The sequence below is a fragment of the Ziziphus jujuba genome, chromosome 5 (assembly GCF_031755915.1).
Source record: "Ziziphus jujuba cultivar Dongzao chromosome 5, ASM3175591v1".
NCBI lineage: Eukaryota > Viridiplantae > Streptophyta > Magnoliopsida > Rosales > Rhamnaceae > Ziziphus > Ziziphus jujuba.
Window position 1 is genome coordinate 15,726,076 of NC_083383.1, and position 17,542 is coordinate 15,743,617.

Here is a 17,542-nt window from a genome sequence, read left to right on the forward strand (position 1 = left end):
AGAAATATTGTTAGCATGGATGAATCAACCAATTATTTAAGAAATTTATACATGAAATATTCTGATATTTCTTCAACAAAACTCTTTCTCTTTTTCTTTCTTCTGCATCCATTCATTTTGTGTAATCCAGATCACTCAAAAAACACCTCTCACTTCAAGAGCTATGTTTTTTATAAATTTTTAAATTAATAATAAGTTGAAGTCATGATCAAAATTAAGGTAACTCCTAAGATCCTCTACTTATCGTATCCATATAGAAAGCTAGATTTCCTTTCTCGTGGGCATAGGATTGGAGGATAAGTTAGGCTCCATCGAATTTCTTTCAGTAAAAAATATCAATCACATGTCAATGGAGTGTTTCTTACTTGTGAGAAGCTCAACGTTGGCCAATGTAAACTAAGCCGGCCGCAATATATTTACCCCAAAAAATAAAAAAATAAATAAAAAAAACTAGGCGGCAATGACCAATAAAATAAAATAGTATTATAAATATAAAAATGTGTATCTTAATAGACATGATCATTGATCACTCTACAATGATACAGTATTAATAGTGGAAATTGACATGTAAAAGGTAGGGGAAAAAAAAGAAAAATTACAACTGAGGTTGAAGTCTATTCGATGTGGCTTTAACGGTCCACAATGACCGTGCAAATTATTTTGGTTACCCCACCCAACATCAAACAAAACACGTAATTTAAAATGAACACTATATATATATATATATATATGATGGCCAAAATGTGATCAGTTTAATAATAAAAACATAGCAACCACATAAATCATTAAACTATATCTTCAAAATGTGACAAAAAAATCTATGATTTGTGCCAAAAGAAATAATTACCTTTTATTAGCACAATTAATTAACCCAACAATGGAATCCACAAGTAACACAACTTCCTTAGAAAATAATAATAATAATAATAATAAATAAGCACAATTTCAAAAAGTCATCGTATCTTTAATTCTCTATCACTAATTTCCTTTCCTATTCAAAAATAATAATAATTATAACCTTCTATAGTCAAACAGCAATATTTGTATATCCAAAATAACAACAACTAGCTGAATTAGTTTCTCAAAAAATAATAATAATAATAATAATAAAATAAACTAACTGAATTAAATAGGTTGTAATAATTCTCCAAATATGTTTATTAAAAAATAAAAGAATAAGAAAAAACGGAAAGAGAGAGAGCTTTGGTTTTGAATTTTGATCGATTTTCAAGGTGAAGGACCCCAGAGTATATCATGAACAATGCTCGCGGCTTCTGCATCAGAAACAGAGGCTTTCCTAACAGTCTCCAAAATTTCCAATTTAAATTCGTCCTTTTCTTTTTTATTTTCAACCCCCTCTCCCATTTCTATTTGCAAAGCAAACCTCTTCACGCAGTCCTCAAATGCAAAATCTTCGTTTTCCAAATCCGATCCAATTTTCAATCTCTGTAACTCCAAGAGCTTCCGAACCAGCTCTTCCTCAAGCATTGCTCCGATAACTTCTTTCGAACCGTAAAACGCAATCTCGAACAAGCAATTCATCGCCGCCATCAAAACCGACCGATTTTCCGAGCTCAAGAGGTTGATAATTCTTGGGATTTGTTTTCTATGTTGTAGTTCATCGATCAGAGGGGTTCTGATCCTGGCGATCAGCGAAGAAAGAATTCGAATCGAAGTAGAAGAACCCATTGATATCAAAGATGGAATTGTAAAACCCATAAACACCATTCCAACGAAAACATCTTTGTTGAATTCGATCAGAGCGAGAACGGCAAGAGCGGCTTCGTCTTTGACTCTGTTCGAACAGTTCGAAAAGCAGAGCATCGATTCGAGAATGGAGAAGATCCCTGCTTTCATAATCAGCTCCTGGTAATCCCTATCGAAACCCTGCGATAGCCGATTCTCGAACTCGATCAAGGCCGTGATTTTCTCATCCTCGTCCCCCGGTTCTTCTCTCAAAGTTTGCACGAGATCAAAGATCGCTTCGCGATCTATGTAGGCTCGGAGATGGGTTTCGATTTCGTACCCAATTTGGGAAATCTTGTATTTCGTAATTTGGCGATAGAAGAGGGAACGAACTCCATAGCCCTGAAATTCTTCGAGGTCTCGGAGTAATTCCCTGAGATTGTTGAGTGAATGAGAGATGTTAGAGAGACATGGGTCTGCCGAAAGAATGGGGTTTGCTTTGGTTGAAAGCTCGAGAAGAGCTTCAATGGCGGCTTTTAGGTCAGTCTGGTTTCTGCACAGTATGAAAATTGGGTTGTTCTGGAGATCTTTTGAAGCTTTTTTGAGGGCTTGTATGAGTGATAGGGCATGGCTTTTCTCTTTGGCAGCCATGGTTGATCAGCTATGAAGTTGTGTAAATGCTGGCATGGGTGTCTGACGGGAGACTGAAAGAGAAACCTACCAGTCCAAAAGGCGGGAGGAAAATTCACCAACCCTTCAAAAGGGCCTCAAGGTATAATCTAGCTAATCCTAAAGCTTCAGAACATTTTGGGTTGGACCAACCGATTATGTGTTTGCAAGTGGCTTTAATATTTAGATTTTTATTAATCAATTATATTCTTTTTTTATTATTATTATTATTTTTTTTTTTGTAATGAATTATATTCTTTATTCGTTGATGGGTATTAATCAATTATATTCTTTTTATTATTATTATTATTATTATTATTATTATTATTTTTTGTAATGAATTATATTCTTTATTCGTTGAAGGGAAGTAATAATGCAAAAATGATGCTGTCTCATCGAAGTTTCAAGCGTTAAAAAAAAAAAAAATATTGAATGGTTTTGTACTTACCAAAGTTTAATGGCTATCATTAATTTTGTTGCTTACAATGCAGTGAAGTAGGCTGTTAATTTTCACCAAAGGAAAAAAAAAAAAAAGGCTGTTGTTAATAATAAAAAAATTAAATGAAATTAATTTAATTGATATAATCTTCCTAGTACACCTATTAGATAGTAAATTTGAAACACCATAAAAAATTATTATAAATGATATAATAATAATAATAATACTATAAATTAGATATGATGAAACCTACAATACAGGACCCATGATTATTGTCACCTGGCTGTTTTTTAGAGTATAAATGTTGCACCTAAAGTTGGCAACATCCAATTTCTCCTTTAATAAAAATTGCAATCATTTTTGTTTGGATGCAGAATTGAATTAGAATAAAATGGATTACATTAAATTTAACTCTTTGTACTACTCGAGAAGTCCCTTCATTCTATTAGAAAAAAAAAAAAAATCCCTCTATTTAGAATAATATTACATGCAACAAGTATACCATAAATCTTTGGCAATATGATGAGGTAAAGTGATACGTTTTTATTTTAATCAAATACTAATATAAACTACATAAAAATAAGTAATTTTTTAAAAAAATTCTAAATATAACTAATTATAAATCAATAATATAACCAAACATCTTTTAATAACCTCTAGCATTATGTTTGATTATTAAAGGTCCATATTTTATGTTATCAAGGGTATACCATGTTTTTTTGACTGTATATATACATTGTTTTACTTGGTTTCTTTGAAATATACCTTAGAGGACCATTAAGCTATGTGTCTTATATGTTTTAACATTATTGTTTAATTTAAATTATGTAATTAAACATTAAAACATCATGATAGTTTGCTAGTTACAAAGTAACCAAACTTTAGATTTTATTAATAAATTTATGTCATTTTATATTCAAATATTATGATAGTTTGTTAGTGGCCAAACTTTAAGTTTTTATGAATATTAAATTTATAATAAATTTGTATTCAGTTACTCATTGTTAAGTTGATGCTTATAATTGATGTCGTAATTATATATATTATGTTATGTACAAAAGTAATTGAAAGCTCATAATTTATATAATATATAAGGATTGTCCAAAGGTTGATCAATTAATTTTATAAATTATGAAGGTAAATGTAGCTAATTAATGTACTCGATTAGATGTGTTTTGTATATGCAAAGATAGCAAACATGTTTGGTTAGAGTATTTTTAATAAGCAATTAAGTGAAATACATGAAGAAAATTGCATTATGAAGATTATTTTAATATGTCATAGCATAGCTCAAAGAACTTTGATATATATTATTGCTTATATGATATATTTATCTTAACATCTAATTTTTATAGCTGTGCGAACATAAGTTCCATATTGATTAAATATGGAAACCCTAAAGAATATATAAAACGCTTTGATTACTTCCTATATAAAATTAAAATTTCAGAGTAGAATTCTAAATCTTAACAAGTGGTATTAAAGCCAAAATTCTAACAAAGTTATGCATGCATGAGAAAAAATCTAAGTGTGTGATTGAATGGAAAGAGCTGGTGGTCTTTAATTCAAAAGGCTGATCATAGATGTGTGAACATAGATATCTTGTTGGCAAGGCTTGGGTTACTCCCCCCCACAAACGTAAATCTTAAGTTGTCAAAGGACTGATTATAGATGTGTGAACATAAATCTCATGTTGGCAAGACTTGGGCTACTCTCCCCATGAACAGAAATCTCAAGTTGACCAGACCTGGGTTACTCCCCCCCATAGGGTAAACTTTTAGGGTGGAATCCCACGCTTCAACAATTTATGTGTCGCGCTTCAACAATTTATGTGTTAGATTTTCTTTTTAAATCAAATCATTAATGTGTACGCATTTTACTTATAATAAAAAATTGATGTGATTGTTTCTCTCCGTTGGTTTGCTTTATCTGTTAGTAATTTTAATAGATTAAATTTCTCATAATTATGTGATCAACTCCAATTTCACTAAAGTGTTATGGATCTTGATTAAGCATTCTCATCTAAGATATTACTATTATTACTGAGACCAGTAGTATTAAATAAAGTTTTATTTTATTTTATTTTTATTATTATGTTCATTTCTTTAAAGTATTACCTTACAGCCAATAAGAAATTATTTTAATAATTTAATATTCATATATTATGATAACTTGTTAGTCACCAAAGTGACCAAGCTTTTAAGCTATATGAATATTAAGTGATATGCTGATCTAATAATATAACTATCCATATTTTATGTGCATTCAATTTTTCCAATATATATATATATATTTTTAATTTTTTTAGTGGTTTCGAGAAATTGCATATTATCAAAATTTTATTAAGTGGCTAATTGAAATCATATTATTAGAATTATTGTTAGATCCTTCCTCACCAAACCATTCTAAACCAAAACCTTTATACCAACCAGAACAATTCAATAAACCAAAAACAGATGCGGAGGAAAAGAGAAGAAAGAGACCCAATTTGAGATGATGTTGAGGTCATATCATCCTTCCCTTTTTATTCATATATGGGTCTTCTATAAGATCTCAGAGGTACAGAGATTTTTCTGAAATCAGAAGTGGACTTTTTTTTTTTTTAAAACCTTAGTTTTACCCCTAAAATCCTAATACATAGGAAATTGGATGTTTAAGTTGTGTCCATATGTCCCTACCTACAAAGATAGTTTAGCGGTAAAGTTATTATTTTCCTTTTTAATAACTTGAGTTTGAATCCTTTTATTCTTAATATCTATATAATCTATATAATATATAAAAGTAGAACGTATGTGACACATATCAGCATATTGTTATTTCAAATTCCCTCCAAAAATATTTTTTTATTTAAATTATAAAATTATTTTTATTTATGATTTTATATTTTATGGTTATGCCCATATATATATATGATGTATTTTCATATATATTGTTTCCTTAATTAAACATATTTTAAATATTTTTATATATACAAATATGTTTATATAGATATTAATACAGATATTTTTTATTTTAATTATATTTATAATCTTACCTTTTATAGTTGTATCCAAATATACATATATAAATTCCTTCCAAAAGCAAATTTTTTTATTTAAATTACAAAATTATTTATTATTTTTATTTATGATTTTATGTTTTATAGTTGTACCCAAATATATATATAAAATATATTTTCATATATATTGCTTCTTTAATTAAATATTTTTACATATACAAATATTTTATATAGAAATTAATAATAGTTGTTTCCAAATATATGTGTATAAATTCCCTCCAAAAGCATATTTTTTATTTAAATTATTTATTATTTTTATTTATGATTTTATGTTTTATAGTTGTATCCAAATATATATATATATATATATAATGTATTTTCATATATATTGTTTCTTTAATTAAACATATTTTAAATATTTTTACATATACAAATACATTTATATTGAAATTAATAAAGATATTTTTTGTTTTAATTATATTTATAATCTTACCTTTTATTGTTGTATCTAAATATATATATATATATATATATCCAAATATATGATTAATAGATTAAACGGCTAGAGAGAGAGATATATATACAAATGACGGGTTGCTGCTGCAGAAGCTTAGCTATTCGTCTTGGAAATGAATTTTCTCGAGAAGAAAGAAAACTTCCAAGGCAGCTTGGTGAGCAAAGAGAAGGAAAAAGAGAAACTTGTCCCTTCTCTGTTGTCTTGAGTTTCTCTCTTATTGGGCTCTCTTTGCATAAAAGAATGGTAGGGTTTTTGTTGGTTTATATGGAGAAAGCAAAAGAGAATGTGAATTTAAAAAAAAAAAAAAAAAAGTCGACTATGTTTCTAGAAAGAAATATAAGTGCTTCATACATTGAACTTTTCGAGGAGAGAGTGTGTGCGTGTGACTGTGTCAATAGCTTTTTTCAAGATGGTCATTTTTAGGTCTAGACATGTGGATTTTAAGGATGTTTTCTTCTTTTATGGATATTTATCTTTCCCATATTTCTATGATTCTTTTAAGTTGATAATGATAACAACAAGCACAAGCCTTTTAATCAAAAAATTGTATTTGTCCGGATTATGCCCTATGAGTTAAGCTTTAGGTATCTTCTATACACATAATTATATTTTGCTTCATTCAATTTTTCTGCTTTTTCTTACATGGCTTAAGGGTAAGGGGTTACAATTTTGTACACAGCTATTAAAAAAAAAAAAATTCATATAATAACAAAATATATAATCGGCTTTTCATCTTGCAGTGATATAATATAAACGACCTAGATATTTACACTCTATAGCCAGTGTAATTTTTATCTATTTCTTTCATTTTTTTTTCTTCCTGTTAGGATAGAAAATTTTAATATATAAAAAATACAAAATACAAAATAAAATAGCAAAATTAATTATTTGCAATTAATTAATTTAATAGATCAATATTTTTTAATTTGAATTTAATAAATAATTTACCTTAAAAAGTAAAAATGTGTTTATAGAGTAAATAATAATAATAATAATAAAATAATTATATTATATAAAATAAGGATAAAAAGTATAATTAATTATAATGAGGATAAATAATTATATCTATCTTTTTTTTAATCATATGAAATTAATTGTCTCACGTAAACAATAGTAGTTTTATTATTAGATTTGAATATAATTAATTATTATAGATTTTTTTTTAAAATTATATATTATATTTACATATGCCGTACATTACACGCGGATTAATGCTAAGAATAGATAAAAAGTAGAATGTCAATGTAATAAAGCTGGTAATTTGTAGTATTTTGGCAAACATTTAACCGTTCGATGGGGGTTAATCCAGCTATGCATAAATACTATTTCAATTTAATATGTTGTAACCTTTAAAACTATTTAAATTTTAATTATTTTACTTAAGGATAAATATCAATTTATTGACAAAATAACCTCTTTCCATGATTATGATGATTTATAAGTATTGCTTGTCACATTTATTTATTGATACATAGAATTCTCCAAATATATAATAGTTACTTTTTTTTTTTTTTTCCTTATTAGGATATCATTGAAGAATCAAAATCAATTGAGCTTACATTTTGCATTTGCCTACAAAATTATATTTTCCAAGAATTTCAAGACCATGCAAGTTTTTGGATTAATTTGTTTTTTTGTGCACGATGTATAGTTTAAATATTATATTGTTTTGGATAAAAGAAATAAATTTTGCAGAAAATCAGAATCACAATCCCAAAACTTTATCATTTTTTAGAGGCCTAATATATATTTTCCTTCTTTGACATATTAAATACTGTTTTGTATTCTTTAGCCTACCATTTTGAGATTTTTGCCATATTAGGTTTTGGCAAACTTTGTGTTTGGTCCACAACTGTAAAATATTCTATATATTCTTTACTTTTTTAGGTTTATAGAAATGAGGAATAATTTATTAGACAATTATTATCTTATATAAAATTCAATTTTTTGTTTCCGTTAAAGATCTTTTTTACTTTATGGATTTGGTTTCTTCTCATTATTTGCAATCTTTTCCTATCATCATTCTTTTACTTTGAATTGTAATTTTTATCAAAATTACATATTAATTATACTCTTTACTTTTACTAATATTAGTTTAAAAGAAACTTACATATCAAATATTAGTAGAGAAAAACACATTAATTTTTTTCCTTTTTACTTTGTTGTCTATAAATTCCTTTTTTCCTTTTATTTTCTTTTTCTTTTCCTTTTGTCTGGATCAAAACAAAAACAGATACCACCAATGGAAAGTCTAAAACGCACAAAAAAAGGTGCTCCAAATGAGCTGGTGGTCAAGCATGCACGTAAACAAAAATAAATAAGACAATTAATTTCTATTGAGTATTTAATAGAATAAATAATAATAATAATATATTATGAATATTTAATATAACAAAATTAATTATTTACAAGATATCAAAAAAATCATTTGAATTTAAATTTGAATTGTATAGATGGAAAATATTATATAAATAAATTTAAATTTAAATTAAATTATATAAATACTTCTTAATTTGAATTTGAATTTTAATTCTATAGATGAAAAATATTATATTAATATATTTGAATTCGAATTAAAATAATTAGATATATCTAAATTTGAATTTGAATTTGAATTTGTAAATGGGAAACATTAAATTGGTAAATATTTTTTTAATTTAAATTCCATAAATAATTTACTTTATAAGGTAAAAATATATTTATAGGATAAATAATAATAATAATAATAATAAATAAATAAATAAATAAATAAATAAATAATTAAATTATATTATGGGTATTTAGTAGAGAGGAACTAATTATCTGCCTATAGTCAATTCAATTCTATCGTCCATAATATGCTAATCTAATTATTATTATTATTATTATTATTATTATATGAGTATTTAATATAAGAAAAGTAATTATTTGTAAGGAATCAAAAAATATATTTGAATTTGTATTTGAATTTCATAGATGGAAAATATTATATAAATACAATAAATTTAAATTAAATTATATAAATATATCTTAATTTGCATTTGAATTCAAATCCTATAGATGGAAAATATTATATAAATAAATTTGAATTTGAATTTAAATTCCATAGACGAAAAAAAATTAATTAGGTAAATATTTTTTAATTTAAATTCCATAAATAATTTACCTTATAAGGTACGAATGTGTTTACCGGATAATAATAATAATAATAATAATAATTAAATTATATTATGGGTATTTAGTAGAGGGAAATTAATTATTTGCCTATGGTCAATCCGATTCTATCGTCAATGATATGCTAAACTAATTTTCTGTCTTCAATTTTTTAGGAGTATTTTGATAACATACCATTGGAAGATTATTTAGTTTACCATATTGATGAGTGTGTCTAGAATAAGGTCGGACCGCACCTCTACAATCAGGACCAAAATGTTTTTTAGTTCACAACCGTTGGATTTTAATATTGGATTTGGACGGCTGAGATTGAAGGTGGGTTTACGTGTGAAAACTTTGACCAAATCTCTCCTTCCAGCTCGCTCTTCCCTTCCCGTTGGGAAATCTGATCTCCTTCCCCCACTGGCAAAACTGATTCCCACACCAATTCGAACCAGGCCAAAAATCCTTGGATCTATGACCTTCACTTTGAGTTTATGTGTCCCCATTCCCCACTGCAGAAAGCTTTAAATCTTCTTCCTTTTTAAAGTTTATTTTATTTTACCTTTCGATTTCGACTTGTGCAGGCTTCAATGCCATGTCTTTTCTTCTTCTCATACTTCAAGCCAGGCTCCAATGGTTTTACATATATATATATATATATATATATATTCATATTTTAAAACTTGCAAATAACTCGTTCAACTCCTTAGAAGTTTATAAATGGCGTCCAACAAAAATCAGAATTTTGAACTAACACCACTGACGGCACACACTTCCTTCCATTTTTCACATATTTTGTATTGCCTTGCTGTTGTGTTTAATATCAAGAATTCCATTATCTAATGGTTTTCATGATCTTGGTTTTTTCTCTTTTTTTTTTTGTCTCCCCCAAGCTTCACTTGAATTGTTGTTTAAAAGAATGGGTTGTTGAAAATTTATCGATTTCATTCTCGAAAGCATGGAAAAACATATCAAAAAGGCATCAAGAATTTGACAGCCACATTATCGTCTACTAATGCTGGATACCAACAACATTCAATCTTTTTCTTTTTTCTTCATTAACTTCACACCAGAAAGTAGTGGTCTTTACTAATTATTTCTTCCTGAAGCTTCAACTCATTTAGAAATCAATCTTCCATCTCTTTCCTCTTTCTGCCTTTGCACCAGACATCAGCTACCTCAGTAACAGTAATAATGGTTTTTTCAACCTTATATATATATATATATATATTATTCAAGGCTCCAACTTCTCACTAACTGTGCAGTGCATGGAGTTGGACGGAAAGCGGGGGAAGGATATCAGATTTGTGAGCGGAAGGGAAGAGCGAGTGGAAAGGAGAGATTTGGGCAAAGTTTTCACACATGAACCCACCTTCAATCTTAGTCATCCAGATCCAATGTTAAAATCCAACGGTTGTGAATTAAAAAATATTTTTGGCCCTGATCGTAGAAGTGCGGTCTAACCTTACTCTAGACACACTCCCATATTGATTATATATAGTTCAAACATTATATATTATTAATAAAAAAATTATATTAAAATTTAGAGAATATATATATATATATATATTTAGAATACTAAATGAACAACTATAATTGCTAGGAGAAAACTACATACATGGATTCTCATTTTTTGACTAATCATTTATGTTACATAAATTATTATTTGCAAATAATTAAAAAATATATTTGAATTTGAGTTTAAATTCTATAGAATGAAGGTATTATTTTAATACATTTGAATTTGAACTAAATTATATAAATACATTTAAATTTGAATTTAAATTCTATAGATGGAAAAAATTACATACATAAGCATTTTTGAATCTGAACTTTATGATTGAATAGTATTATATATAGATGTCAAACTTTTAATTTTTAAACACCTTTATAATATACATTGAAAAAAATAAGAACCAAATATGATCAGGGCATGTAGATTTTATTAACCAGATCAATGCTAACAAAATGCAGTGAGCATTCAAAGTTCGAGTCCTAAAACTTAGAAGGTCCAAAGCTTTGATGATAAATCAAAATGAAATGGTGTTAATGGATGAGCAATTATTTATTTATTTATTTTAAATTTTCATTACATATTAGTGATAATATTATTATTGTTATTATTATTATATTATACAATATAATATTATATGTATAATATTATATATAATATGTACAATATTGTGCATGTGTATATTATATACTATATAATATATTATTATTATTATTATTATTATTATATTATATAATGTTATATTATATATATATATATATATAAGATTTAGCAATCCGTTAAGTTTGGAACAACCTTTTGGATGTAAAATTGTCTTGTTTAGAGAAAATTTCAGACAAATTTTGCTGATTATTTCAAAAAGAAGTAGGCAAGACATTGTACTCGCAACTTTAAACTCATCATATTTGAGAAAATATTATAAAGTTTTGAAGTTGACAAAAAAATGAGACTTTAAAGTGTTGACTTGGACATTGACTAGGAAACATTGAAGGCTTTGTCACAATGAATATCAAGTATTGGAGATGGAACAATTGGCAGTCCGAACGATGGTCATGCAATGGTTGATATACCTAATGATCTTTTGATAAATGATACAGAAGATTCAGTTGCATCTATTGTAAATAGCACGTATCCTTCATTCTCAAAAAAATATTAATGACCCATCATATTTGCAAAAAAAAGCTACACTTGCTCCAACTCTTGACATTGTTGAATCGATAAATGAATACATGAGTTCTCTTAATCGAACTGAGAAAAATACATATTTAAGTTCTGATGCAACTTGCAGATCGAATTCAGATATTGATCTTATAAGAGATCTTTATACACTTGAATTTCAACTAAAATTGAAGGTTGGTATCCCTGTTATGCTATTAAGAGATGTTGATCATTCTTGGGGGTTGTGTAATGGGACTAGACTGGTCATTACAAGGCTTGGCGATCATGTTCTCAAAGGTAAAGTTATTTTAGGAAGCAATGCTGCGTTTAAAGTTTTTATTCCAAGAATGACTTTAATTCCATTGAACCCAAGGTTACCTTTTAAGTTTTGAAAAAGACAGTATCCTTTGGTTGTATCATATGCTATGACTATTAATAAAAGCCAAAGTCAATCTCTTCCGTATGTCGAACTTTATCTTAAAAAACCAATTTTCAATTATGGACAGCTATATGTTGCAGTGTCCAGAGTTACAAATAGGAAATGATTGAAGATATTAATTTATGATAAAGATTGAGAACCTACCAATTCAACCACGAATGTGGCCTTCAAAAAAGTTTTTCAAAATTTGGAGTAGTTATGTTGAATTGAAAATTTTGGTTTAATATTGTTTTTATAATGGTTTATATTTGATTTAATTATAATACTTTTTATATCTTATTATCAAAATAATGTATCACAATTATATATGATGTGCATCGCACGGGCCTATATCTAGTGTGTATATATATATATATAATTTGTATCCATATATATATTTTTTTAAATGACTAGAATTGCCTTTAATACATGTGACGGCCAATGTGGGTAGATGCAAGAGGCACTAGCAATCTATCTGGTATCCAATTCTACATTGTTCAACTGTAGAATAGGAGATGATTCAAGTGTAGTGATAGTCATTTTTATAACATCAATGCCTTTTTAAAGCCGTTGATTTGAGGGTTTAAAAGAATTCTGAAGTTAAACGTGCTTAAAAGAGAGTTGTCCAAGTTTGAGTAACCTCCTTGAAAACTTTGAATAAAAAACCTATATCAAGTGTGGTGGCTAAATTAGAAATAATATCAGTAGAGAATGATAGTCCGCCAATAGAGGTGGAGTGTTACAAATGATATCAGAGCCTGTACCTAATCAGAAGTGTGCCAATGAAGATGTTGGACTCCAAAGAGGATGGATTGTGATGACCAATGTAGGCAGATGCAAGAGGCACTGGTAGATTACTTGGTGTCCAATCCTACATCGTCTGATGTGAAATTGAGGATGATTCAAATATAATGATAGTTACTCTTATTATGCCTGTACCTAGTTGGAAGTGTGCCATGTGATGACCAATTGGGCGGATTTAAAAGGCATTGGTAGACTACTTAATGTTCAATCTCATATCGTCCGAATGTGAAATTGGGGATAATTCAAATATAATAATAATCACTCTTATAATGCTGAGGTCTTTTCTGAGCAATTGGCTTTAAGATTTGAAAGAAATCCGAAGTTAAGCATATTCGGGCAAGAGTAATCTAAGGAAAAAAATCCTATATCAAATGTGGTGCGGGGTGTTAAAGTGCATGCTTCTACATGTGTTTTTTAATTGTTGAGCTCTCCTAATGGTGCTATAGAAAGCGTGATTGCAAGATAAAAATGCCAAATTAAAAAACACAGAAAAAAGAACAAGTGTGCAAAACATGGAAAGATAAAATATAAATAGGAATTATTATTCTATTTTTTTTATTCCAATGAATAGTTATTTTGATTTTAATGGGAATAACCATTGTGTAAACCAAGTGTCTTAAAAGAAAAATAATGCTTGAGGGGGCGATATGTGGCGAATTTTATAGTTAAAAACATGAAGTGCAGAAGATAGTACTGCATGGGAAATGTAGTTTAACATAAGGGAATTAACTTTAGTTACCCCTAATATTATTCTAATATATAAATACAATTTTTTTTTTAAAGGAAATATACGTAACCCAACTTTAAACTCCTCCTCCCCACAATTATTTTTAAAAAATTATAAAATCTGTACATTTTATATTTTTCCATGTAAATCTCATCTATTTTAGAATATATATACTTAATTAAGTATAATAATACAATAGTAAATAATACAGTGAATAATTATCTTTTAAACGGTATATATATATATATATACACACACAATTAACCAACACAACAACAAAACACATGCATGATTAAGCATGATAATTTTCCAGTGGCATCACTCATATTAATTTGCAACCAAAGCTTACAATTTGCATCACATACCAGTCAATCTCATCCCTCACTGCAGCTTGATTTTTCTTGCCTATCTGTACACTGTTTTACTTTAATGATTTATCTAAAGCCTAATTGATTTAAATGGATTTGTATATTTCTTCCAAAAAAATGTCTGAGAGTAAAAAAAAGAATCCCCAAAACAATAGTAGCTTCTTCTTCAGCAGAGACATAGGCTTCTCTAACTACCCTCATTATTTCCAATTTCAATGCCTCTTTTTATTTATTTATTTATTTTTTTAAACTCCTTTTCCCACTTCTATTTGCAAAGCGAACCTCGCTACACACTCCTCAAATGGAAACTCCTTCATGATTATCCTTCGAGCATTTCTTGAATTACTTCTCTTTTCCCGTAGAATTCAATCTGATACAAGCAGTGCATCGCCGCCTCTGAAATCGAAAAATCTTCGAAGGAGATCATCAAGAGGTTGATAATTCTTGGCAATAGTTCTTTGTTACTTTGTAGTTCATCAAATACAGGAGCTTTGAAACGTCTTATTAACGAAGACAGAACTCGGACCGAATGAAACGACGTTGTTTCAACAAATGCATGAATAATCCTACCCTTGAGCACCATTTCCATGAAAGCATATCCCTATTGAATTTAACCAATGAAAGAACAGCAAGAGCCGCTTGGTCTTTAACCTTAAAATCCAAACAACTCTTATTGCAGAGTAAAGATTCAAGAATGGTGAAAACCTTTCCTCTAAGAACAAGTTCTTGGAAATCCTCACTGAAACCTTGTCCCAACAGTCGATCAAACTTGATCAGACCTCGACCTTATCATCATAATCGTCTGATGATTCTTCTTCTTCTTGCAAATTTCCGACAAGATCAATGATGCTTACACGATCTATATAGGCCTGGATCTGGGTTTGGATTTCGTACTCAAGTTCGGAAATTTTGTATTTGGTTATTTGGTTGAAGAGGAAGGAGCAAATTCCACTGACATGGTGTTGTTTTCGGAGGTCGTCGTCGAGTAACTTCCAAAGGCTTTTGAGAGAGGAAGAGATTCAAAAGGGACTTGATGTTGCCGAATTGGTAGAGTGTGCGTTGGTGGCGAGCATGAGCCTCGAGAGGAGCTAAAATGGCAGTTTCTGGGTTTTTGCTGTTTGGTTGGAGAAGATCTTTAGAAGCTTTGTTTAGGGCCTGTATGGTTGATAGGGCTTGGCGTCTGTACGTATGTGGTTGTCGTTGTTGTGAAGTTGCAGAGTTCTGTGGAAATGATGGCATGTATGTATAAGTCTCATGTAGTTCAAGAGAAATAGCCATTATACATTCTATATAGCTATACAATGCATGAGAAAGATTAATAAATACCATAACGATTAATACATATTGCATTTGATATAAATTATGTACTTATCATTTTAAATTAAAGTTTTATTAAACTAAGTATGTCCATGATATCTATAATAAAGATTTAAGATTATAAATTAGGATTTTTGTTTTTTATTTAATTTCATATCATATATGAAATGAAGAATTTGGTACTAGTTAATTGAATTTTATAGGGAGATTATGTGGTTTCAAAATTTTAAATTATCCTACAAAAATTAAAGATATTTAAACATATAACTCTATTTATCTTATCAAAAAGATAACTCTATAAGTAATATCTTTACGAATTTAAAGTGATATAATATACATGGGCATGCTATATTGGGTTGTAATTTTTGGATTATAGTACGAAATTACATGTAATCCAACCTTAATTGATCAATATCTGCTGGGGGCACGATGCGAGTAATACGTGCACTTTTAATAAAATTTTTTATTTATCACCACTAATTATGAGCATTATTGGGATCCAAACTTAATATGATAAAGTGAAATTTTCTAAAATAACCAATTAAATTGTTATAGTATATAAACCCACTGACACTCCTAGAACCCACTAATACTCCATTACAATGGTGATAAATAAAGTATCTTTTTACTAAGGGTATTTACTTTATGCCAACTGACCACTGGGCCACGGGCTACCCATAGAAGCTAAACTGTTTTTAGTGGACATCCTTAATATTTTTGTGATATTGTTCAACACACATGCATGTTATTCTGAATGCAAAAGCATGACACATGCATGCTGTTGTGAATATAAAAGCATTTTCAATGATGGTCTCCATTGCTGAAAAATTTGGGTCACATACATATGCATATATATATATATATATTATATATATATACATAAAGATAATCATTAAAAAACACTATACAGGATTTGTGCAAGAACTTGGCCCCAAAAAAAAAAAGAAAAAAAAAAGACATTATTAAAGTAAGTGTTTATTTATGGAGAATAGGTTATATAGAGCAAATGTTTAATAACATTTTATCAAGAAAAAAAAAATCTACTACAAAGCAATTTTTATAAAAAAAAATTTAAAAAAAATCTATTTTTTGAAAAAATAATTAAACAGAATAATTGAAGAGTAATTTTTATCTTGACTATCTATTGAAAAGATATTTATACCCATCTAGATCTCTATGACATTTAAACAATAATTCACAAACTCATTCACAAACTTTGGAGGGTAAATTACATGTAAATAAAATTGTTTCTTTTTTAGTATTATTTTTAGTTTTTTTGTTATTCTCTATAAAATATATAATTTTCATCAAGCCTTTGCAGTTATACAATCTAATTCACTTTGGCGCTTCAAGTTACATGCACACACACACACACACACACACACACACACACACACACACATATATATATATATATATATATATATGTGTGTGTGTGTGTGTGTGTGTGTGTGTATAATTACCTAATTCACGAATCCTCAAAAAATTCATCTTAAAACAATATAAAATATATGTCATCTGCGATAAAAATTCATTTAGAATTCTTGCATATGAGAAAGATATATATATATATATATATATGTGTGTGTGTGTGTGTGTGTGTGTGTGCACATATATGATGATGAAAATTACTAATAGAACTTTCAAAAAGTTCATCATATGACCTAATTAGATCTAAATATATTATATAATGTTTGGATTCATTTTAAATATCAACCTCATATTAATATAAACCTCAAATATGGCCGTTCTACACTAATGCATGATCTGTTAACAGTATAACATGTTATCAA

The 17,542-nt window shown here is 28.1% G+C and overlaps 1 protein-coding gene across 1 annotated transcript; it reads right to left on the bottom strand.

Annotated features, from left to right (window-relative positions):
* Positions 1 to 1,089: 1,089 nt before the first annotated feature.
* LOC125422837 (uncharacterized) lies at positions 1,090 to 2,630 on the bottom strand. The gene has a single exon (XM_048475032.2). The coding sequence runs from the start codon at positions 2,335 to 2,337 to the stop codon at positions 1,228 to 1,230; it is 1,110 nt and encodes a 369-aa protein (XP_048330989.2). The 5' UTR covers positions 2,338 to 2,630; the 3' UTR covers positions 1,090 to 1,227.
* Between the last annotated feature and the right edge of the window lie 14,912 nt (positions 2,631 to 17,542).

Coding starts and splice junctions, on each gene's coding strand:
- LOC125422837 (XM_048475032.2), bottom strand. CDS start 2,337: ATGGCTGCCAAAGAGAAAAGCCATGCCCTATCACTCATACAAGCCCTC.